At 41.7% G+C, this 19,572-nt stretch overlaps 1 protein-coding gene and 1 pseudogene across 2 annotated transcripts; both read right to left on the reverse strand.

Moving 5' to 3' along the window:
• Positions 1-1,105: 1,105 nt before the first annotated feature.
• LOC148997274 (uncharacterized) lies at positions 1,106-5,318 on the reverse strand. Its single transcript, XM_089132500.1, has 6 exons — positions 4,697-5,318; positions 4,322-4,591; positions 2,908-2,970; positions 2,635-2,726; positions 1,671-1,838; positions 1,106-1,570 (listed from the first exon to the last, which is right to left on the reverse strand). Exons 2-6 carry the CDS (start codon positions 4,363-4,365, stop codon positions 1,359-1,361), a joined length of 579 nt encoding a protein of 192 aa, XP_088988626.1. The 5' UTR covers positions 4,366-4,591; positions 4,697-5,318; the 3' UTR covers positions 1,106-1,358.
• A 478-nt stretch (positions 5,319-5,796) lies between these two features.
• On the reverse strand, positions 5,797-9,310 carry LOC148997275 (uncharacterized; annotated as a pseudogene). The gene is made up of 5 exons (XR_016169232.1): positions 9,299-9,310; positions 8,056-8,113; positions 7,663-7,820; positions 7,081-7,175; positions 5,797-5,974 (listed from the first exon to the last, which is right to left on the reverse strand). The product of XR_016169232.1 is annotated as an uncharacterized LOC148997275 (transcript).
• Positions 9,311-19,572: the final 10,262 nt, after the last annotated feature.

Genomic DNA, 19,572 nt, shown 5'->3' on the forward strand with positions numbered 1-19,572 from the left:
ACGGGAGATCTCTCTCTCGTTCAGACTCATTCAGCAGAGTAGATCCAACCAATTACAGGCGCCTTCTAAGCCCAAGCTGAAATGCTATTAGCTGACGTGAGTCACGTGACGCAAATGAGCTGGAATGACGTGACGCAAATAATCAATACTCTATTTTTTTTAAATGTTTTACAGTTTTTAAACAAACAAAAGGGCATGACATGACATATATATTTATTTTTTTAAAGTATAAAACCGTTGAAACATAAAACAACAATAATAAAAATAAATAATACAAAATGCACACAAAACAACACCAGTGCTAGTGGTGCCACTCATATTGAAGTTAGCAGATTACCTGATGTAGTTTGTAGATTTTAGTAAAAACGAAAATTTTAAGCTTTCTTTTATTAAATTAAACCATCATCAGCTTGCACTGTTAACTTCGTCGTCATTATTATCTTGACGTTCAAACAACTGGTTCTTTCATTCACGAACGAGATGTATGTAACAGTTCATTGGACACGTTCAAACTCAAAGCAACTCAATAAAGGGCGTATTCGTTCACTAGATTCAACAAATCACATGCTCCGTCCCGTATCATATTCGAAGGCTATTGGCTCGAGGTTTAGTCACTCTTTGTCTTTGACAAATGAAACGGGCCACAGAGCTACACGGTTCATTGAGCTGCGCATGCGCGCAACAGCGGCGCGCAGTGGTAGAAGGGGGAATTTCAGTGAACGAGAAATATGAGTCAATGGATAACGTGAACGAGAATGATTCGTTCACCTAAAAGATTCGTTCAAAAAGAACGATTCGTTCACGAACGTAACATCACTAGTTCACAACGAGGCTCCATTTAAATTTGTCACACATGGTCTGTGAGAGGCAAGCAGACGTCCGGCAAAATCACAGTCTGAAAAAATAGAGTCTGAGATCCAACCACTCCAGCTCCAGGATGTAGATCAAGGTCAATTATTTCATTGGTCACACTGAGGCTCCATTTACATGAAACTACAATGTTTAGACGCTACTGAGGCTCCTTTTACATGAACATCAAGTCCATACGCAAGCTCCAAATTTTGTCCAAACATCTATAGTTCATTCGCGAGCTCACAGTTGACAAACAAAACATTGATAGTTCATAGTCTTGTGTCATAAAATGTGACACAAATTGTAAAGAATCAAATGTTCAGCCACTCCAGCTCCTCTTCTTCCCCACGAAAAGTCCTCTTCTTGATGCCGTGGTCGAAGCAGATCTTATCATCTTTCTTAATGTCCGTGGTGGCCTGAAAGAGCAGGACGTGCCCGTCTCCCCCCTGAAGCTTCACTATGCAGTGGCATGGCTGCACGTTGTGCTTCTTCTTTGAGTGAGTAATTCATCTCCCGATGGTTTCCAGAGACGGGTGGCACTCACAGGGGAAAGTCTCCGCATCGATGCAGATTTCGTCAGGGCCATGTTTGAAGAAAAACAGGTTGCCCAGCTGGTCCTGCGTCTCTGCCATCTCCCTGCCCTCAGCACCTGTGATCACCTTTCCGTGGAAATCACACAGGATGGAGCCCTTCCCGAAGGCCTTGGTTGCAACAACGCCTGTGGTCAAAAAGAGGGAGTCGTTAATGTGCTGTTCATGATGTTATTATATTCATTTTATTTATGGATTTTACTGTGCTCATAAGACAGTTGTACATACCTTTCTGCTCCCCAAAGGCCTTCACAGCCAGACCCGACCATTTCTGCCTGGTCACCCCCTTGATGATGCCCGGGTCACTCTCCGCCTGTGCTCTGCTGAGCGGCCTCCACTTCGCCATGATGTCCTCTGGACGAGGATGATTGGCCGTCCAGCCCTCTGCATCTATGACTAGGATATTCTGATGTTTACCGTGTGCAGAATTTTCAAAACTCATCGGAACATGAAGTTTAAATCCAAACCAAGGCAATCCGAGAAACCCGCGGCTGTTCAAAATACGCCATTATTTCACCGCAGGGTGTCAGTGTTCGTCTACACTAGTGACCGCGACGCTGAAATGTGTGAACAGATAAATAACCTCAGTACGAAACACAAACATTTATTTATTTGGATTAAATATTGTGATCATTCAGTGTCATTTTTCAATGTCAATCGTTTTACTATTACATGTTCATGCCCAAAATGCTTAATTAATATTCAGAGAAGTTGACTGTCATTCTCCTCTAACTGCGGGCGTTCTGATCGTAGGCACCTCGCGATCATTCATTCATTCAACTATTTTAAAAAGACAGGAATAAGCACCAATGTACTTTTTATTAGTCAAATTCCTTAAAAAAAATGTAAACTCAAGTATAGAATATGAGTAGGCTAAGAGAAAACTACTGTTGTTAATGAGAAGACAGAAGACTGCTGCAGGTTAGTGGATATATATATTTAGCCTATTTATTATTCAGAATGGAAGAGTTGGAAAGAAAATATATTTATAGGAACATTTCAGCAGGCTCGAGATAATTAATACAGAGATCATTATTCATTGTTTTAATCAATTGGCATCCATAAAACGTAGTGATAATCTGCATTCTCATGTATGGACATGCGATGAACACTCCCGGAAACTCCCGGTATGTAATAAGTAAAACGCGGAAGTAGTTGTGCAAGTAGTCCATTGTTTACACATTTAGCTTACCAGGTCTGACATTCTTTGATCCCTGCCGACGGTAGAACCTGTCCCAGGCTTTGACCATAGCGTCCGGATAACGTCCACGGACACAATGTACACTAAAAAGTAAATGAATCGTTTACCCAAGGTAAAATTATAGAAAAACTATTTCTTTCTAAACAAAATGTCCTTCTTATGCGTGGATTCTTAGAAATATAACATGCAAACTTCCAATTACCTCATTTTACACTTATATAAGCTATAAAAAATAAAATAAAAATAAAAAGAGTAGAAGCATACTTGTTGAGCCCAATGAAGCCATCGGTCTTGTTCGTCTTGTTAATTCTAAGGCTATTTATCTGCCTGTAGGAACATTGAAGATGTGTTGAATATTTACACACCACTCATTCAAATGCATAACATATTTATTGAGATATGCCAGAGATCCTACTTAGAAATGATGATTTCATGGAGGATTTCACCAGTGGTGGAATGTAACGAAGTACAAATACTTCGTTACTTTACTTAAGTACATTTTTCATGTATCTTTACTTTACTTAAGTAGAATAAATAGTGCATACTTTTTACTTTTACTTCGTTACATTTTGCAGCAATTATTATACTTTCTACTCCACTACATTTCTACAACTTCTGTTACATTTTCATTACATTTCCTGATCAGTTTTTTCCCTGCCAAAACGTAAACGTTGCACGTTTGTCTCACCAGTGACGTTTGGTTGCCATAGATACATCAACTAAATGCGTCTTGCACGCAGTGTGTTTATCGTGCAATTTATACGCGAAAATTTGTTTTTACATGCTTAGGAAACGCACCGTGTGTAATATACGTTTGGTTAGGATTATGGCAAGCCAAGAGGTTCAGAATTACACCTGTGTAAAAGATTTTTCTTTTAATAAAAATCACTAAACCTATCTTTGTTTTATGTCGTCCTTAAAGTTTGAAAATGTATTGTTTTTTCACCATCGTGGGGAGGGGTGGGAGTGGTAAAAAGGGGCGGGGCTTATTTTTATGGGGGGCAATAAACCTGTCAGTTTGATGGGTTATGCCGCACATCCTCTCTCTGTTGGGTTAAATTTATTAATTGCATTTTTTAAATCCAACATTTGGGTTTGTCCATATTTGACCCAAAATTGGCTTAAAACAAACCAGCATTTTTTTTAGAGTGTGGTTATTTATGGACTTAGCATTCAATCGGTCTGCTATTGTTTGCCAGGCATTCTCTCTTTGTTTTATTACAGCATCTGTATTGGCTTTTTTACATATTATATGTTTCACTTCTTCGTACGTTTCCATAAGAAGCTGTTGCTCATTAGGTGAAAAGTATGCCGCACGGGTTTTGTCCATTTTTGGATCGGTGATTCTGTGATCGTTTTCGCTCTCTTTTTAAGAATGCCGTGAACGTGCATTTATCCAAACTATATACACCTGGCTTGACATATAGCCACGCGTTCTCATCCTGGCTCAGCAAACGTGCAACGGGTTAAGCCAGGATGCACTGATCAGAATAGGTCAAACCGCGACTGTTCAGTTATCCTGGCTTTCTTAATTCTACTTTTGTGCAATACCCCTCTGGTCTCATTGTTAATACGTAGGTTACCCCCTTGTCTCCTTCCAAAAGAACATTCACAGTGAAGGATTGATCATTATTGTGCCAATAAATACAGCATAATCATTCACAGGATATCTATTTACCTGTCTGGTCTCAGGACTTTCCTCAGGAGTGGTGCCGAAGTCATCTTCCGATGCTCTCACCCTCTTCCTTGGTGTGTCCATCTTACGGCGATGACGTACTCGCTTGAGTCCCACTCCAGTGTTGTCTTCCCCTTGAAGAACAGCCTCCAAAAGCTCTAGGGCCTGCTTGGCAGACAAGTTTGTGACATAAAACTTGTCTGCCGTCTGAGTGTCGTGACACATGAATTTTGATATTTTATTTCTGTCCGTTTCTGGATGAGTGAATTTGGCCTAGAAATGGAGGGAAAAAAGTAGAAAACAAAAGCAGTTTTAGGAGACAACACCTAACTGAAAGTCTCTGAAATAGGAAGCCCCAAAGCGAGAGAAAACACTTACACGGCTGGCGATGGAGGTTCTCACATCGGTGAAGTTTGGATTTCCTTCTGGCGCTTCTGAAATATGTCACCAGCTTTTTGCAGACATTTGTGGTGGATGTGAAAAAGAAATATTTTGCTGCGCTGGCAGCGGGAAGTCTTTGTCTGATGTTCAGGAAGCGCTGCATCCAGTCCAATTCCTCTCTGGTGAGTGCAATTTGTGCGGGGCCAAACATCTGGCTGGTCTTGTGCTGGAGTATCTGTTGACACACACAGAAAAACGTTTCAGAACAGATTAAACAATTTGAGGTCACCTGATGTCTAAAAAAGAATGTAATACACTCAGGTTGATCAGGAACACATTTTCAATAGGGCATTCCTGAGCCTCCTCAACCTCCTTGATGGTCATATTTTGGTAGACCCCCCCCTCGGTGACCATACATGGCTGCCAGGTAGGCAGACATATGACCATAACATTCCCACTGATGGGCTGTGGAGGGATCGTCACTTTCCAGGAGGACTATAAACAACACAGACCACAATCTCAGTGTTCATGTTGCACATTTCTTATTCTCTGTCAGTACAATGAGTTAAATGGGTGAAAAAAACGTCCTCAATATTTTGGGGATGGCCTGCTTGGCCTGGCTCAGACATTTCAACACTGTAAACCCGGATAAGTTCACAGAACTCAAAAATTATTTTGTAACAGATTACACAAAAATATTTGAGTGATGTTTTTAAAAGTTTTAAGTTTACTTAAATTAAAAGTTATATTTAATGTTGCCTTAAATTATCTCAATGTTAACTTAAAAATATTGATATTTCTCAACTTAAAATTAGTGAGTAATTCACTCAAAAATTTCAATTATCTTCAGATCATAAAATGTTGGAAATACACTCAAAATTTTCACTTTTCTTAAACTCATAAAATGTCAGATATATACTTAATTTTTTTACTTTTCTTAAACTCATAATGTAGGAAATGCACTAAATTTCCTATAGTTTTCTACTCATAAAGTGGGATATGCACTCAACATTTACTCTAAACTAAAATCCTGATGTCAGCCAACTACACAATTTTACTCAGCTAATAATGTCAGAAAAGATGAAGTGACACCACTGTGACAATTTAGCAACTTTTTTTATTCAACAATGTGCTTTTAAAAAGACACAAAAGGAGCTTGCAAGTATTTTCACGACAGATACTCTCAGGGCAGAAGAGGGCTGCATCAGTAGTGTTATCCGTTACGACTGTCAGGAGAGCCACTGGAGTATCGGTGAGGTCTGGACCAACTCCTGACTATAAAACACAAATAATACAAGAATGAGTTTAGCCCCTCAAGGATACAAATCATGCCAATGATCTCTAAACATTACTGACACTTAGACTACTACTAAGCTACATGTTTAAACTATTTTCTTTACATATGCTTATATCTTATGTTAGTTTCACACCTATCTGTTGGCATACTTTTTGTGGAAAGCTTTATACTTACCTTTTCATTTATAATAACTTGAGAATATCAGTTTACTTAAGAATAACAACTCAGGTCCTGGGGGCTATTCCAGAAAGGAGGTTCAACAAACTCTAAGCCTAACCCTGAACTCTGCGTTGACTTACCATGAGTTTTCAGTTGCAGAATAGCTGATATGAGTTAGGTACTCTAAAATATTATTATTATAGTATTATTATTTATTTCTCTTTTTCTGTCGGCTGGTGAAAAAAAAAAAGCTAAAACAAAGACGATTGTTCTGATCTGAGAGCACATCAGCAATGACATGTAGTCTGATATTCACTGTGCGGCCGAAGTATATAAATTGCGGACTGATGAGAGAGCGGTCTACTGTTCGGTTCAGTCCTTGTCAGGGAGTGAGAGCTCATCAAAATGAATCAAACTATGTGAATTATTTCTGCTTCAACATGATTGGACTGAAAAAGAAAGGACAGCTGCTGTCAGGCAGCTCCGTAAGACTCAGGGTTTCTTCAAGCAAATCTTTAGGTTCACAACGTAAGTTACCACAGTAACAGACCCAGAGATTAAGTTAAATCTATGCTTCCTGATTGCCATGGAGAATCACAGTATCAGAGCTCCATTGATGGTTTTATACTGCTCGTGAAGCACAAGCTCAACTCAAGAGTTAACATACTCGGAGTTGAATTACCTAACTCAGATCAGCTATTCTGCAACTAAAAACTCAGGGTAAGTCAACTCAGAGTTCAGGGTTAGGCTTAGAGTTTGTTGAACCTCCTTTCTGGAATAGCCCTCTGGAATGGATAAGTCAAGAGTTTTCACATAACCTGCTTTCTGAAATACCCGCCTGGTTTTCCTATAGTTTTTGGAGAGATATGTTTAAGCTGACCGAATAGCAAGGCAAAGGGATTGATAGTGAGGACAGTACACTTACATTACAGGTCCTGAAGAACTTAAAGAATCTTCATGCAGGTAGACAGGAAGTGCACCAAGGATGAGGTCCCATCTCATATTTACATCACGTTGTTCCTAGATGGACAAAAAATATACATTACAAAAGTAATTACACAAATGCAGAACAAACACTTAAAAAAAAGAAAAGTGTTAAATAGCTCCATATTCTGATGGTGGTCTTTGCTATAGAATGGTAGATTCAGTGTTTTTGGTTCACCATTTCTTCATTAAAACATTTTTCAAATAAATTACTTTCTATTGTAAATACTTGAATAACACAAAAAAGGAAAAAAACTTAAAATTGTAAACAAAATTTCATGAATACAGACAGTAGTTATTTTGATATCTTCAAATTGAAACTGAAAGTATCTTTTAAAGGTACCTCTTTCTGATAGAATACATCTTGTCAGGATGTCTATCTCTGATGATATGACAATGTTGTTCATGGAATAATCTATTAGCCTCAGGGCACAGTCCAGTCAATTCACTATGGTTTCTTATAGTTGACTGAATATAATCTGTAAATAATCTGTTTCTGAATCATGTTAAGTTTAAAATTCACCTGAAGGTCATAAATCCTCATGAGTTTGGCTAGCTCCTCCACTGTCTTGACAGTCTTGGTGGCCTTGTCTCTGAACGAGGTGATGAGTTTAGGCGTGTGTCTGTCCAGCTCCTTGTAGAATTGATTGCGCAGGTTAATGTTGTTGATTCGGTGAAACTCTGCAATACATGGAGAGACTTGTGAACGTATTTTTAGTTTAAGTTTTCAGTTGCCAGGTAGGAAAAACAAGGGCAATTCTACTAGGGATGAGTCAGAACCAATGTCAAAATAGAAAGTTATTTGTCATTCTTTAATTTAAAACAGGCTGTATAATGTTATCAAATAGAGAATACTTTTCATTTCAATCTGCTTTTAAAAAAAAAATCATATCAGTAAACAATTTACAAATCTCACCTATTGGCAACTGTCTGATGGCGAAACGCTGACTCTCTGTAGCACTCAAGTCCAATATCTATACACAACATGCACACAAAGATGATTAGTCAATGTTTTAAAAACATTTTTTAAACGATACATAATGACAAATTAAATATAAAAAAGTAAATTTACAGATAAAAATCCAAAATTTTCAAATCTATCAAAAACATTCATTGTACAGTAATTTTAGTAAAATGAAAAGTTAGTTAATAACAAGCACCGCATCAAAGTTGTGTGTGCTATTTCTGTTGATGTTTTGTTTCATTAATACTAACAAAGTATTAATAAAGGGTTCAAGTGATAAAAGCATCTAAAGAAATGGCAAAAGAATGACAGTGGAAACACAAAATAAAACCAATTGTTAATAACATTATTTATTAACATAACATAACATTAACATACATCCTACCTGAACTTTTAAAAAAGATTCCTAGATGATCATCTCACAACCAAACACTCGAGCCTGGAAAGAAATACACACAAAGACCTTGTTGGTTTCATGATAACACACTAACATTATGTTGTTTAGCATTGTTTGATTCACGATGGCGCTGCACACAAACACACAGCCCGTCAACGTGAAATACTTACTGTTTAACGCGGACACTTACAAATAAGTACAACGTTACTTTACATGCATTACCAGCGAAAACAACAGCCGGCAGAAACTGGGAAGCAGGGATAAGTTAACGTTACGCTTTCGGACCATAGACAGTAGGAGCGTTTCGGACTCCACGAGAAAATTCAAACTCACGGTCGTTTCTCTACGTCAATGTCCCGGGAAAACATGCATTATGTGAAATGTAGTTCTTCCGGAAACCCGCCAACTGTACACCGTTGTTAGATTCAAACATTTTTAGTTACAATTACTCGGATTTGTAAACTATTTACAACAAATATTCACTGTGCATATTATATACATGTATTCTCAGTTCCAAATGTAAGACTATTTATCGAAATTCAATTAAAACAACAACAAAAAATGTTAGCATTACTTACCAAATCAGGGCTGATAAGACGGCGCTGATAAGACGGCGCTGAAATGACGGCAGGTCAAAGATGAGAAAACTGAGGTCTTGGTTTGAAGTGAGGGGATAAAAAATGCATTGCAAACGAATAAAAACAAATTAAACTGTAAAAACTTCCATGAAAACTTCTCCGCATGAAGGCAAATTCAAGATGGCTGACTCAGCTTTCCTGAGGCAGAGATAAGACCCACCCACCACGTCATGACGTCATGCCACTACTCCTAAACTTTTTGAGTGATCCACACAAATTAACTATCAAATTTTGAGCCCTATTCAATTAAAGTGGCATAAATGTCAACAGAGCTCAATACTTAATAGTTTGTTCAACTGCATAAGGACATTTGACTGTACTCACCTCATTAGTTATGAGCTAGTACAACTGTTAGGTTTTACAGTGAATAGGGAGGCTTTGCTAAGCACCTTTTGTTCTTTAACAGTCTTTACCGCAGTCCGGTGCATGGCAACCTTTCTCTTCAGTGACTTTCTGATGCTCATCATCTCCCTGCGCAGACCAATCAGCACTGTCTTTGACAGTCGACAGGAAGGGGGAGGAGTTTCACATACGTAATTCAAGAACTGAGACACGTTCTGCACATAATACTCAATTGTTGTTTCCTTTTTGTGGGCCTTGCGCAGGGAGGCGACCCACCTGCACACAAACAAACAAACAACAAACGCCCTCTATGAACACTCATCTTTATTATTATTATTATTATTATTATATATTTTTTAAAAACAGCTTTAAAAGAGGCACATAATAAGAAAATGACTTACGCATGAATCCTGCTCGTCTCGTTCAGGAAGATCAGGGTGCTCAGTCTCGTCTTACCCTCACTCATGTGTGTTAAGAATTGATTAATTCTAAACATTTTGGCATTTACATCGTCAGTATGTTTAGATGATGGGTCTGGCCCTAATTGGTTGAGCCGAAACTCTTCCGTGATGTTATCTGTGCACAAAGAAAAATGACTTACTTTAAATTATACATTCTGGTATCTAGTATATTTTCAAGTAAGACACAGAGCAGTGATAAATATTAAATAGTGACTTACTTTAAATTATACATTCTAATGCCGGGGTTGTACTGCACTGCAAAAAAAAGCTTTTCTTATAAGTTTTTGCTTAAAAAATCAAAATCATCTGCTAATGGAACAAGAAAAATAATTTTAATTCAAACAAAAACAATATTATTTTTCTATTCAATCAATCAATCAAAACTTTATTACAGACTCAAAGTCCATTTTTAAAAAGAAAGAGAAAAACAAATAAACAAAAAAAAATGAATTTATTTCCAATTCGCTTAGTTTTGATTTATTTCCCATCTTCATTGAAGACTTTTTAGATATTTGGACTGGAAACAAGGCCCAAATACTAAGTACAAAAAAGCTTTTTCTGCAGTGTGTTGTCCCTTTCAGCACTGGACATGAGATGAGAAGATGAGACTTTGACCGGGTGTATCTCGGAAACCACGCCCACTTGGAGCTCCAAACTCCGGGCATTGGTAGGGACACATGGGCCCCCCATGACCCCAGAGTATGGAGCCCAAAGTCGGCTTGGTTCTCGAGATACACCCAGAATCAGCATCCAACTTGTAGCTTAATAAGTTACTGACTGGACTTCACCACATAGTGTGAAATCCCCAAATGTTTACAGGATCTGACCCGCTGAAAATGTCTAAGTAAGAAACAGCATCCATCCTGTAACCTATTTGACGGGTCCCTTCCCTGGACGTTCGAATATTATGCAAATTGTGCCTAATTAATGTCTGTAATGTACATGAGTGTGTGGAGCTGTGTCCCCTGTGTGGTGTACAGTAGGTTTCACCTCATAAAAGCACTGTAGTTATGAAATATGACCCATTAATGTACAGTCCGGGAGGAAGCCTACAGGAGCTCTGTGGAATAAGTTGCAGGTTGGCTCCAAAGTTTGAACGGCTATAACTCGGGGACCCGGCCGCCTAGCCACACCAAACTCGGGTCAAAGTAGGGTCCAGAGGGGCCCTCTCCAACGCGCCCTAGCCCGTGCGTCTAGCGCCCCCACAGGCCGAGATACGGGGCCCAACAGGAAAGGGTGCACTTCAGAAGGAAGGGTCGCAGAGCCTCGGGACACTGGGGTCTGAGAGGGCCACTAGAGCGCCCTCATCACCCCGAAGGATGATCCGCTGGGAGGAGGAATATTACCTCCTCCTATGATCTCCTCCTGGAGGATGGGTGCTCAGTGTCCTGCAAAATAACACAATACAACATCTGTCCAACTGCACATCATACGATAATCTCTGTCTAAAACAGATGCACTGTTTAATGACAAGTGTACTCACAGTGCGGCTTATCATCTCAGTGGTTGCCTTGGGGAAGAAAAAAAACATTGAAAAAAATAAATGAAATGTGAAATATTACCACAAGCTTTAATTTGTTATAAACCAAGTTAATAAAGATTAAGATTTTGCCAAACAACAAAGCATTTTCTATCAATACTTATTTCTACACTTACCTCTTCACTCACTCCTGATGTGACAACACCGCTGTCGCTCATCATTTTGCTATTATTACTATTATTTCACACAAATGCCGCATTTATTATTTTTATTTGAAATAAGAAGATCATCAAGCCTGTAGTTTCTTGATCAGTTACCAAAGAATTTAAAATATTAATCAAAATCTTTACCAACAATATAAATCTTTACAGTCACTTTTGAATCCATTTAACCAAATATGTCCTGTATTTTTGACCAAATGAATGCGGGCCTGATGAGCATAATAATCTACTGACGTTTAAGGGGGCCCTATAAGGCGGATATTGACGTATGGTCAAAAGACGTCCCAAGACGTCAGTTATGACTTTTTGGGATGAGACTGTGTTAAGGAAAGACAGGCAGAGCTCTAAAAGCAAAGGATTCTCACAGATTGTGGGTCCGCAACAGCAGAATCTGGGACTACAATCAGCTCTGTCTGCTCTTGCCTGACTCACGCTCTCGAGTTTCCATGTTGAAGGAGCTTCTACGGCGTGGTTTTTGTAACCAACCAGCCCAAGGAGTTTGAAATGGACAGAGAAGCTGGCAGTGCCTGCTCTTCCAAGGTAAGTTCAGTTATTACATGCTTATTACATGATAATAAATAATATATTTTATTGTTCTTAAACCATTCCATTGCAAGATTAAAATTAATGGGGAAGACAAGGATATAATCTTATTTAAAGCACTGAAGGACATCACTGTTGGCACACAGCTCAAATTAGACTAAAGAGAGGCTCTTACCGTGGAGAGGGCCTGAGTCTAGAATGGCTCGACGAATAATCCAGTTCCAGAAAAACACACATTTTTTTAATTACTTATTTAATAGTTCTGTTCTTTATATGTTTATTTTTTTATTTTATTTTCATTGTATATAGTTTTTTATATTTTGATTTTCTTCTAATTCTTAATAAAATTTGTTGTCTTGAAAAAAGTTGTCAAGTTTAATTATTACTGTTCATGGACAGCTGTCACGGTGCGGGTGCAGGCAGAAGAACAGGCGGGTACAGAATCTCGGTAGAGAGACATTTATTTCAAAAACAGGCAGGAAGACGGGATACACGGCGTAACATGGAACATTGACCGACAAAACAGAATCAAACAGAACTGAACTAAATACACAGAGGAATAAGGCTAATTGGAGTGCAAACAGGTGAAAATGATGAAGACAGGACGAGGAACAGGTGGCTGATTGGGGAGTGAGTCCGGGAGAGGAACAAAAGGATCCGGGGAAGTGTGGTGCAGATGACAAGACAGGACGGTGCAGACGAAGACTGTGACAGAACTCCCCCCTCCCGGGAGGCGTGACCTCACGCCGCATAACAGAGGAAGGAGGGGGGACGAACTGGGGGCTGGGCGGGGCGTGGCCAGGGCGGAGCAGGCTGAGGGCGTGGCCAGGGCGGAGCAGGCTGAGGGCGTGGCCAGGGTGGAGCAGGCTGAGGGCGTCCCCAGGGCAAGGCAGGCTGAGGGCGAGACCAGGGCGGAGCCGATGGAGGGCGAGACCAGGGCGGAGCAGATGGAGGGTGAGACCAGGGCGGAGCAGCTGGAGGGAGGACCCCTGGTGGAGCCGATGGTAGTGGGGCTGACAACACCAGGGGGCCGACTGACAGGGGCGGAGCGGATGGGAGAGGAGACCAGGGTGCAGCTGAGGGACAGACGACAATGGGTGCTGAGGAGGGACCGAGGGAACATGGGGACACCGTAGGCTCTGGTGACTGAAGTGATGACAGGGGCACGGAGGGACACAGTGAGGTCAGAGGGCGTGAGGGCTGACGGGTGACTGGAGGGAGTGAGGAGTCCGACAGAACCGGGGGGGTGACATGACGGGGCGGAGCCAGAGGAATGAAGTCCAAAGGTGAAGGGAGGACGACGAGGGAGCGAAGGGAGTCCGGAGGGTCGAGGGAGCCTGGCCGAGCTGGTGGACTGAGGGGCCATGGAGGAGCTGAGGGAGGTAGGAGCCACGGGGGAGCCAATGGGACCGGGGGCCGAGGAAGTGTCCAGATGGAGGAGGTGTGAGGCGAAGGCCGGGGATCCAACGACCCAGCTGGGTCAGGGGAGCTGGCAGACGGAAGGGCTGACGGCTGCGTGACGGGAGGAGGTGGGAGAGGGAGGCTGGGTGGGATCCTGGTCTCGGGCTCTGGCTGGACGGTCTCTGGGGCTGGCTGGACGGTCTCTGGCGCAGGCTGGACGATCTCTGGCGCTGGCTGGACGGTCTCTGGCGCTGGCTGGACGGTCTCTGGCGCTGGCTGGACGGTCTCAGGCGCTGGCTGGACGGTCTCTGGCGCTGGCTGGACGGTCTCTGGCGCTGGCTGGACGGTCTCTGGCGCTGGCTGGACGGTCTCTGGCGCTGGCTGGACGGTCTCAGGCGCTGGCTGGACGGTCTCTGGCGCTGGCTGGACGGTCTCTGGCGCTGGCTGGACGGTCTCTGGCGCTGGCTGGACGGTCTCTGGCGCTGGCTGGACGGTCTCAGGCGCTGGCTGGACGGTCTCTGGCGCTGGCTGGACGGTCTCTGGCGCTGGCTGGACGGTCTCTGGCGCTGGCTGGACGGTCTCTGGCGCTGGCTGGACGGTCTCTGGCGCTGGCTGGACGGTCTCTGGCGCTGGCTGGACGGTCTCAGGCGCTGGCTGGACGGTCTCTGGCGCTGGCTGGACGGTCTCTGGCGCTGGCTGGACGGTCTCTGGCGCTGGCTGGACGGTCTCTGGAGAGCTGGATGGAACCAGCAGTGAAGAGCATACAGTCTCTGGAGGGCTGGACGGAACCAGCAGTGAAGAGCATACAGTCTCTGGAGGGCTGGACGGAACCAGCAGTGAAGAACATTCAGTCTCTGGAGAGCTGGACGGAACCAGCGGTGAAGAGCATTCAGTCTCTGGAGAGCTGGACGGGACCAGCGGTGAAGAGCATTCAGTCTCTGGAGAGCTGGACGGAACCAGCGGTGAAGAGCATTCAGTCTCTGGAGAGCTGGACGGAACCAGCGGTGAAGAACATTCAGTCTCTGGAGAGCTGGACGGAACCAGCGGTGAAGAACATTCAGTCTCTGGAGAGCTGGACGGAACCAGCGGTGAAGAGCATTCAGTCTCTGGAGAGCTGGACGGGACCAGCGGTGAAGAGCATACAGTCTCTGGAGAGCTGGACGGAACCAGCGGTGAAGAGCATTCAGTCTCTGGAGAGCTGGACGGAACCAGCGGTGAAGAACATTCAGTCTCTGGAGAGCTGGACGGAACCAGCGATGAAGAGCATTCAGTCTCTGGAGAGCTGGACGGGACCAGCGGTGAAGAGCATTCAGTCTCTGGAGAGCTGGACGGAACCAGCGGTGAAGAGCATTCAATCTCTGGAGAGCTGGACGGAACCAGCGGTGAAGAGCATTCAATCTCTGGAGAGCTGGACGGAACCAGCGGTGAAGAGCATTCAATCTCTGGAGAGCTGGACGGAACCAGCGGTGAAGAGCATTCAGTCTCTGGAGAGCTGGACGGAACCAGCGGTGTGGATAGCTCGAGCTGTGGAGTGGTGCTGGTGACTTTCTCCACGGTGAATGGAGACCCACAGCACACCAGCACCCACTCCACACAGGCGGCGAAATCCTCGGAACCGTTCCCTGGGAGGCGTGCCCGGGACCGCTCGCTGAGGCTGGCGATGTAAAACTCACTCAGCGAACGGTCAGAGTAGTGAGTCAGGCACGCCAACTCCAGAAAGTCCCGTGTATGGGATTCCAGGGAACGGTCCTCCTGATCCAGGCACAGAAGAGCCACAGAAGGAATGTCCATTTTTCTTTTGGGTCGGTCAATCTGTCACGGTGCGGGTGCAGGCAGAAGAACAGGCGGGTACAGAATCTCGGTAGAGAGACATTTATTTCAAAAAACAGGCAGGAAGACGGGATACACGGCGTAACATGGAACATTGACCGACCAAACAGAATCAAACAGAACTGAACTAAATACACAGAGGAATAAGGCTAATTGGAGTGCAAACAGGTGAAAATGATGAAGACAGGACGAGGAACAGGTGGCTGATTGGGGAGTGAGTCCGGGAGAGGAACAAAAGGATCCGGGGAAGTGTGGTGCAGATGACAAGACAGGACGGTGCAGACGAAGACTGTGACAACAGCACACTTATGGGTCATTTTTCAGAATTACATTGACTTTATGAGGTGAAACATGTTTTACCCAACACACTATTTACATTTCAGCTATTAATTATGCAAAATGAATAGGTTACAGCTGGGATGCTGTTTTTGACTTAGAAATTGTATTTAAAATTTCAAAATTATAAGCACACCCCATCATAATTCATAATCACTATCACAATTGCATAATTCCTATAATGTACATAATTAGGTTTGCAGCATATACACCAAATTCTAAACAGCATCCCATCAGAAATGGGATTCATGGAAGTGGGAATGGGAGTTGTTAAATACATACTTTTTCTCCATCTATGTTGCAAGCACAGAGAACATCTCTAATGATTGAATAGACATCTTGAAGTCCACATGCAACATATTAGACAGGGACAGATGTGTTGTACATGTACAGCTTATATGGCCCAGTCCAATACTTTGTGTCCCACCTGTAGCTCATCTGAAATTTTCAGATGTTGAATTACAATAACGTTTTGGGAATTTAATCAAAGTTTATGAAGTCCAAAGAGGAACTTGTTTTACAGGACTGTAAAATATTAATGTTCAAGTAAGATTGCAAGTTGGTTTACTCTTGGAGCAATTCAAAAAATAATCCTCCACTTGGTGATCCTGGGAAGATGGCACTTGGTCTGCCTGGTTCAGACTCACAACTATATCAATCCCAGCAAATACTGTGAAAACCCTATCTCGGTGAAAACTCAACTGATCCTAACGACATAGGCCTCGTTGAAATCGTCTATTAGCACTGAAAATAACAATATAATTTTCCTAATTTTTGGCAGAGGATTGGCTGAGATATCTGTCGAAAACCAACATGCGCGTTTGTTGTCCGCGAGATGAGACGCGGGTGACGTCACTATCCCAGCAAATTCTGTGAAAACCATATCTCGGCGAAAACTGAACGGACGCCACAGGGCTCGTTGGAATCGTATATTCGCACTGAAAATAACAATATAAGTTTTATAATTTTTGGCTGAGTTTTGGCAGAGATATCAGGTGAAAAACAACGTGCGCGTTTTCATGGCGGCCGCGAGCGGAAGTGCGGGTGATGTCACTGTCTCCGCTCTGAAAACCCAGAACAATAATTTTGACAATACATTTGATAATATATATCTGTGTCATTCTGTTAGTTCACCTCACCTCCTGATTCGAGACGTTCATTCTTAACTTCATATTTATCAGGTTTGTTCTCCTCCTCTCGTGTCGTTAGTTGTTGACTCGTCAGTGTCTGACTCTGATCTGTGCTGTCTGCTGGACCGTGCCGTGTGTGATATACAAAAAGATTAGTTTATCTCTCGAGTCTGGAGTTCGGGATCGGCCAGGTCTGAGTCTTTCGTTCTTCCTGTCAGTCCCATCGAGACTATGCTGAGTCCTGAAACTGCAGCCTCGGTTGTGTTATCTCTACGGCTCTGGGAAACGGTTGAGGAGCCGACCAATCAAAAGTTCTCAGCATGCTCCTCTCATGAATATGATTAAATACTTGCTAACTACATTATTTATTCATATATACACACTACTATCATTAGACAAACTAACTTACATTTCTTATATAAAAGTAATGTAAGTTAGGTTTCTCTGCTTTTCTTTTAACATTTGATGCATAGCCTATTGTTTGTCATAACTAACCAGCGCACAGAAAGCCTGTAGCTTGAATAGGATCAAATGTTCATTCCTCTAATTCCTACATTATGATGATTGAACCATCCTGTATGTGACTGTACAGTGATCATATATCCTTTCTGATCTAATAACCAGTATTGTCAAATATCATATATCTACAGATTTACACACACATAAACACACATAATCACACACACACACGTACACACTGTAAAAATAGAGTAACAGTGATAATTTTTATCTCTCGACAAGAGTCTCATGTTAACGCAGCATGTTAACGCCGATAACGGCCCACTCCTGATAATCTATGTTCACAGTTGAGTTGGGAGCTGACTATACCACACAAGCTAAACCTAACCGCGTCCTCTAACTGACGCTTTCCTTTAGCATCAGTTAGATGACGCCGTAGGATCGCGTCATGTAAGTGACGCTAAAGGGCGCCTAAAACGTCAAATATTGAAGCATGGTCAAAGGTGACGCCTCGGGGTGAGAATGTGTTGAGTAAAGTAGTTCTGGTGAAACTGCCTGTTTACCATTCGAAATGTATAAATAAATGCGCTGCCCACAACAGCTGTGAGTAACCATAGCAACAGGCAGTCAAACGCTCTATCAAAACAAACATCTAACGTTAGATACTGTAGCCTAATACAACAATGAGCGACTTCGTTATTTCTTTTAACATTTATGGAGAATATGACAACTTTGACGACTGGTGTGCTGCTGAAGAAATAAAAATGTAAATAAAACGGAGAAACGTCGCAAAGAAAATGACACCGCTGCTGCTCTGAATGAGACCCTGCGGGAGTTTTACGCAGCTGTCCAGACAACTAAGGCAGGAGGAGAGTACAGCGTTTCAAGCCTAAGAAGCCTGTTTGATTAATTGTTTTATGTGTAATTAAAAAAAAAAATAATAAATAACTATGCCTACCTTTGTGTTTCATGAAAAAAAAAATGCATTTTTGAACCTGAAGGGCTCTACAAGCTGAGCGGACTATAAATATCTCCGGTTGCTAAATAAACCAGGCGAGTTATTATTTGTAAAAACTAGATTTAGCCTAATTAAAATATAAACTAATGTTTTAAAAATGTTTTATTTGGCAAGTGACCATGGTATAAGTGGGTTAATGCCCTCCGAGGTGTCCATTGTCAGGTTTTAATGGACTTCGGCGGAGGCAACCGTCCTCCTTAAAACCTGACAATGGACACCTCGTCGGGCATTAACCCTTACTCAAACAACAAAAGGCAGAGAAAATCACTCACAGCTTTTGAATAAGTAACTTTAGATTTAATAAGCATTATTCTATCTATGATAAACTATACAGTGCTATTTTATATTTGATTACTAAATTAGGTTTCTTTTCAGACAGAAACAATTACCTGAAAAGATATGTTAGTACACCTTCCTGAAATTAAAGCACTTTGTATATAATTTGTATCTTTGATTTATTGTATTCTTGTGTTTGTACTTGTTTTTTTCTTATGTGTCCTTTTTGTATAAACAAAAAAAGCCTGCACACTGCTGCATAACAAAAATATATTTTCTTCGTTTTGCTTTTTCTATTTTACATTTCAAAATATAAAGTTTAATTATGTTCTTAATTCTTAAAATAAATAAATAAATAAATAATAAAAACACCAAAAAGAACCGATAAGAACACCGTTAAAGTACCGGATCGATAAGCGGTATCGGTAAGAGTAGTAATACCGATAAAACCTTAACGATACCCATCCCTAATGGAAGCCAATACGTTTTGTTTTGGATCACGAGTAGTAAAGTTATTTTGCAACAGATTGACTGTTGTGTTCTCCACCCAGATAGTGTTGACTAGACGAGCACGAAAACACCTCAGAAACACTTGCACGTGTGTAAAATTTCGTTGAAAGCCCAGATAAAAGTAAAAAGTTATATTTTGTGTTAATCCATGGCAGTTCGACTTGACAAGTGCATTTCCTTACAAAGGTGACGCCTTGGGGTGAGAATGCGTTGATGCAGAGGTGGAAAGTAACTAATTAAAGTAACTAAAATTAACTAATACTTACTAATACTAGAAAGTAACTAGTACTTTTGTTACAGTACTTCACTAGATGTAAAAAAAAAAATCTACTTTCTTGAGTATAATTAAAATTTGGTACTTTTACTCTTACGTGAGTAGAATAAAAATAAAGTATTCAACATCGCTACATTTGTTTTTCACCAAAAG

The sequence above is a fragment of the Pimephales promelas genome, chromosome 2 (genome assembly GCF_988280905.1).
Source record: "Pimephales promelas chromosome 2, fPimPro1.hap1.1, whole genome shotgun sequence".
Taxonomy (NCBI): domain Eukaryota; kingdom Metazoa; phylum Chordata; class Actinopteri; order Cypriniformes; family Leuciscidae; genus Pimephales; species Pimephales promelas.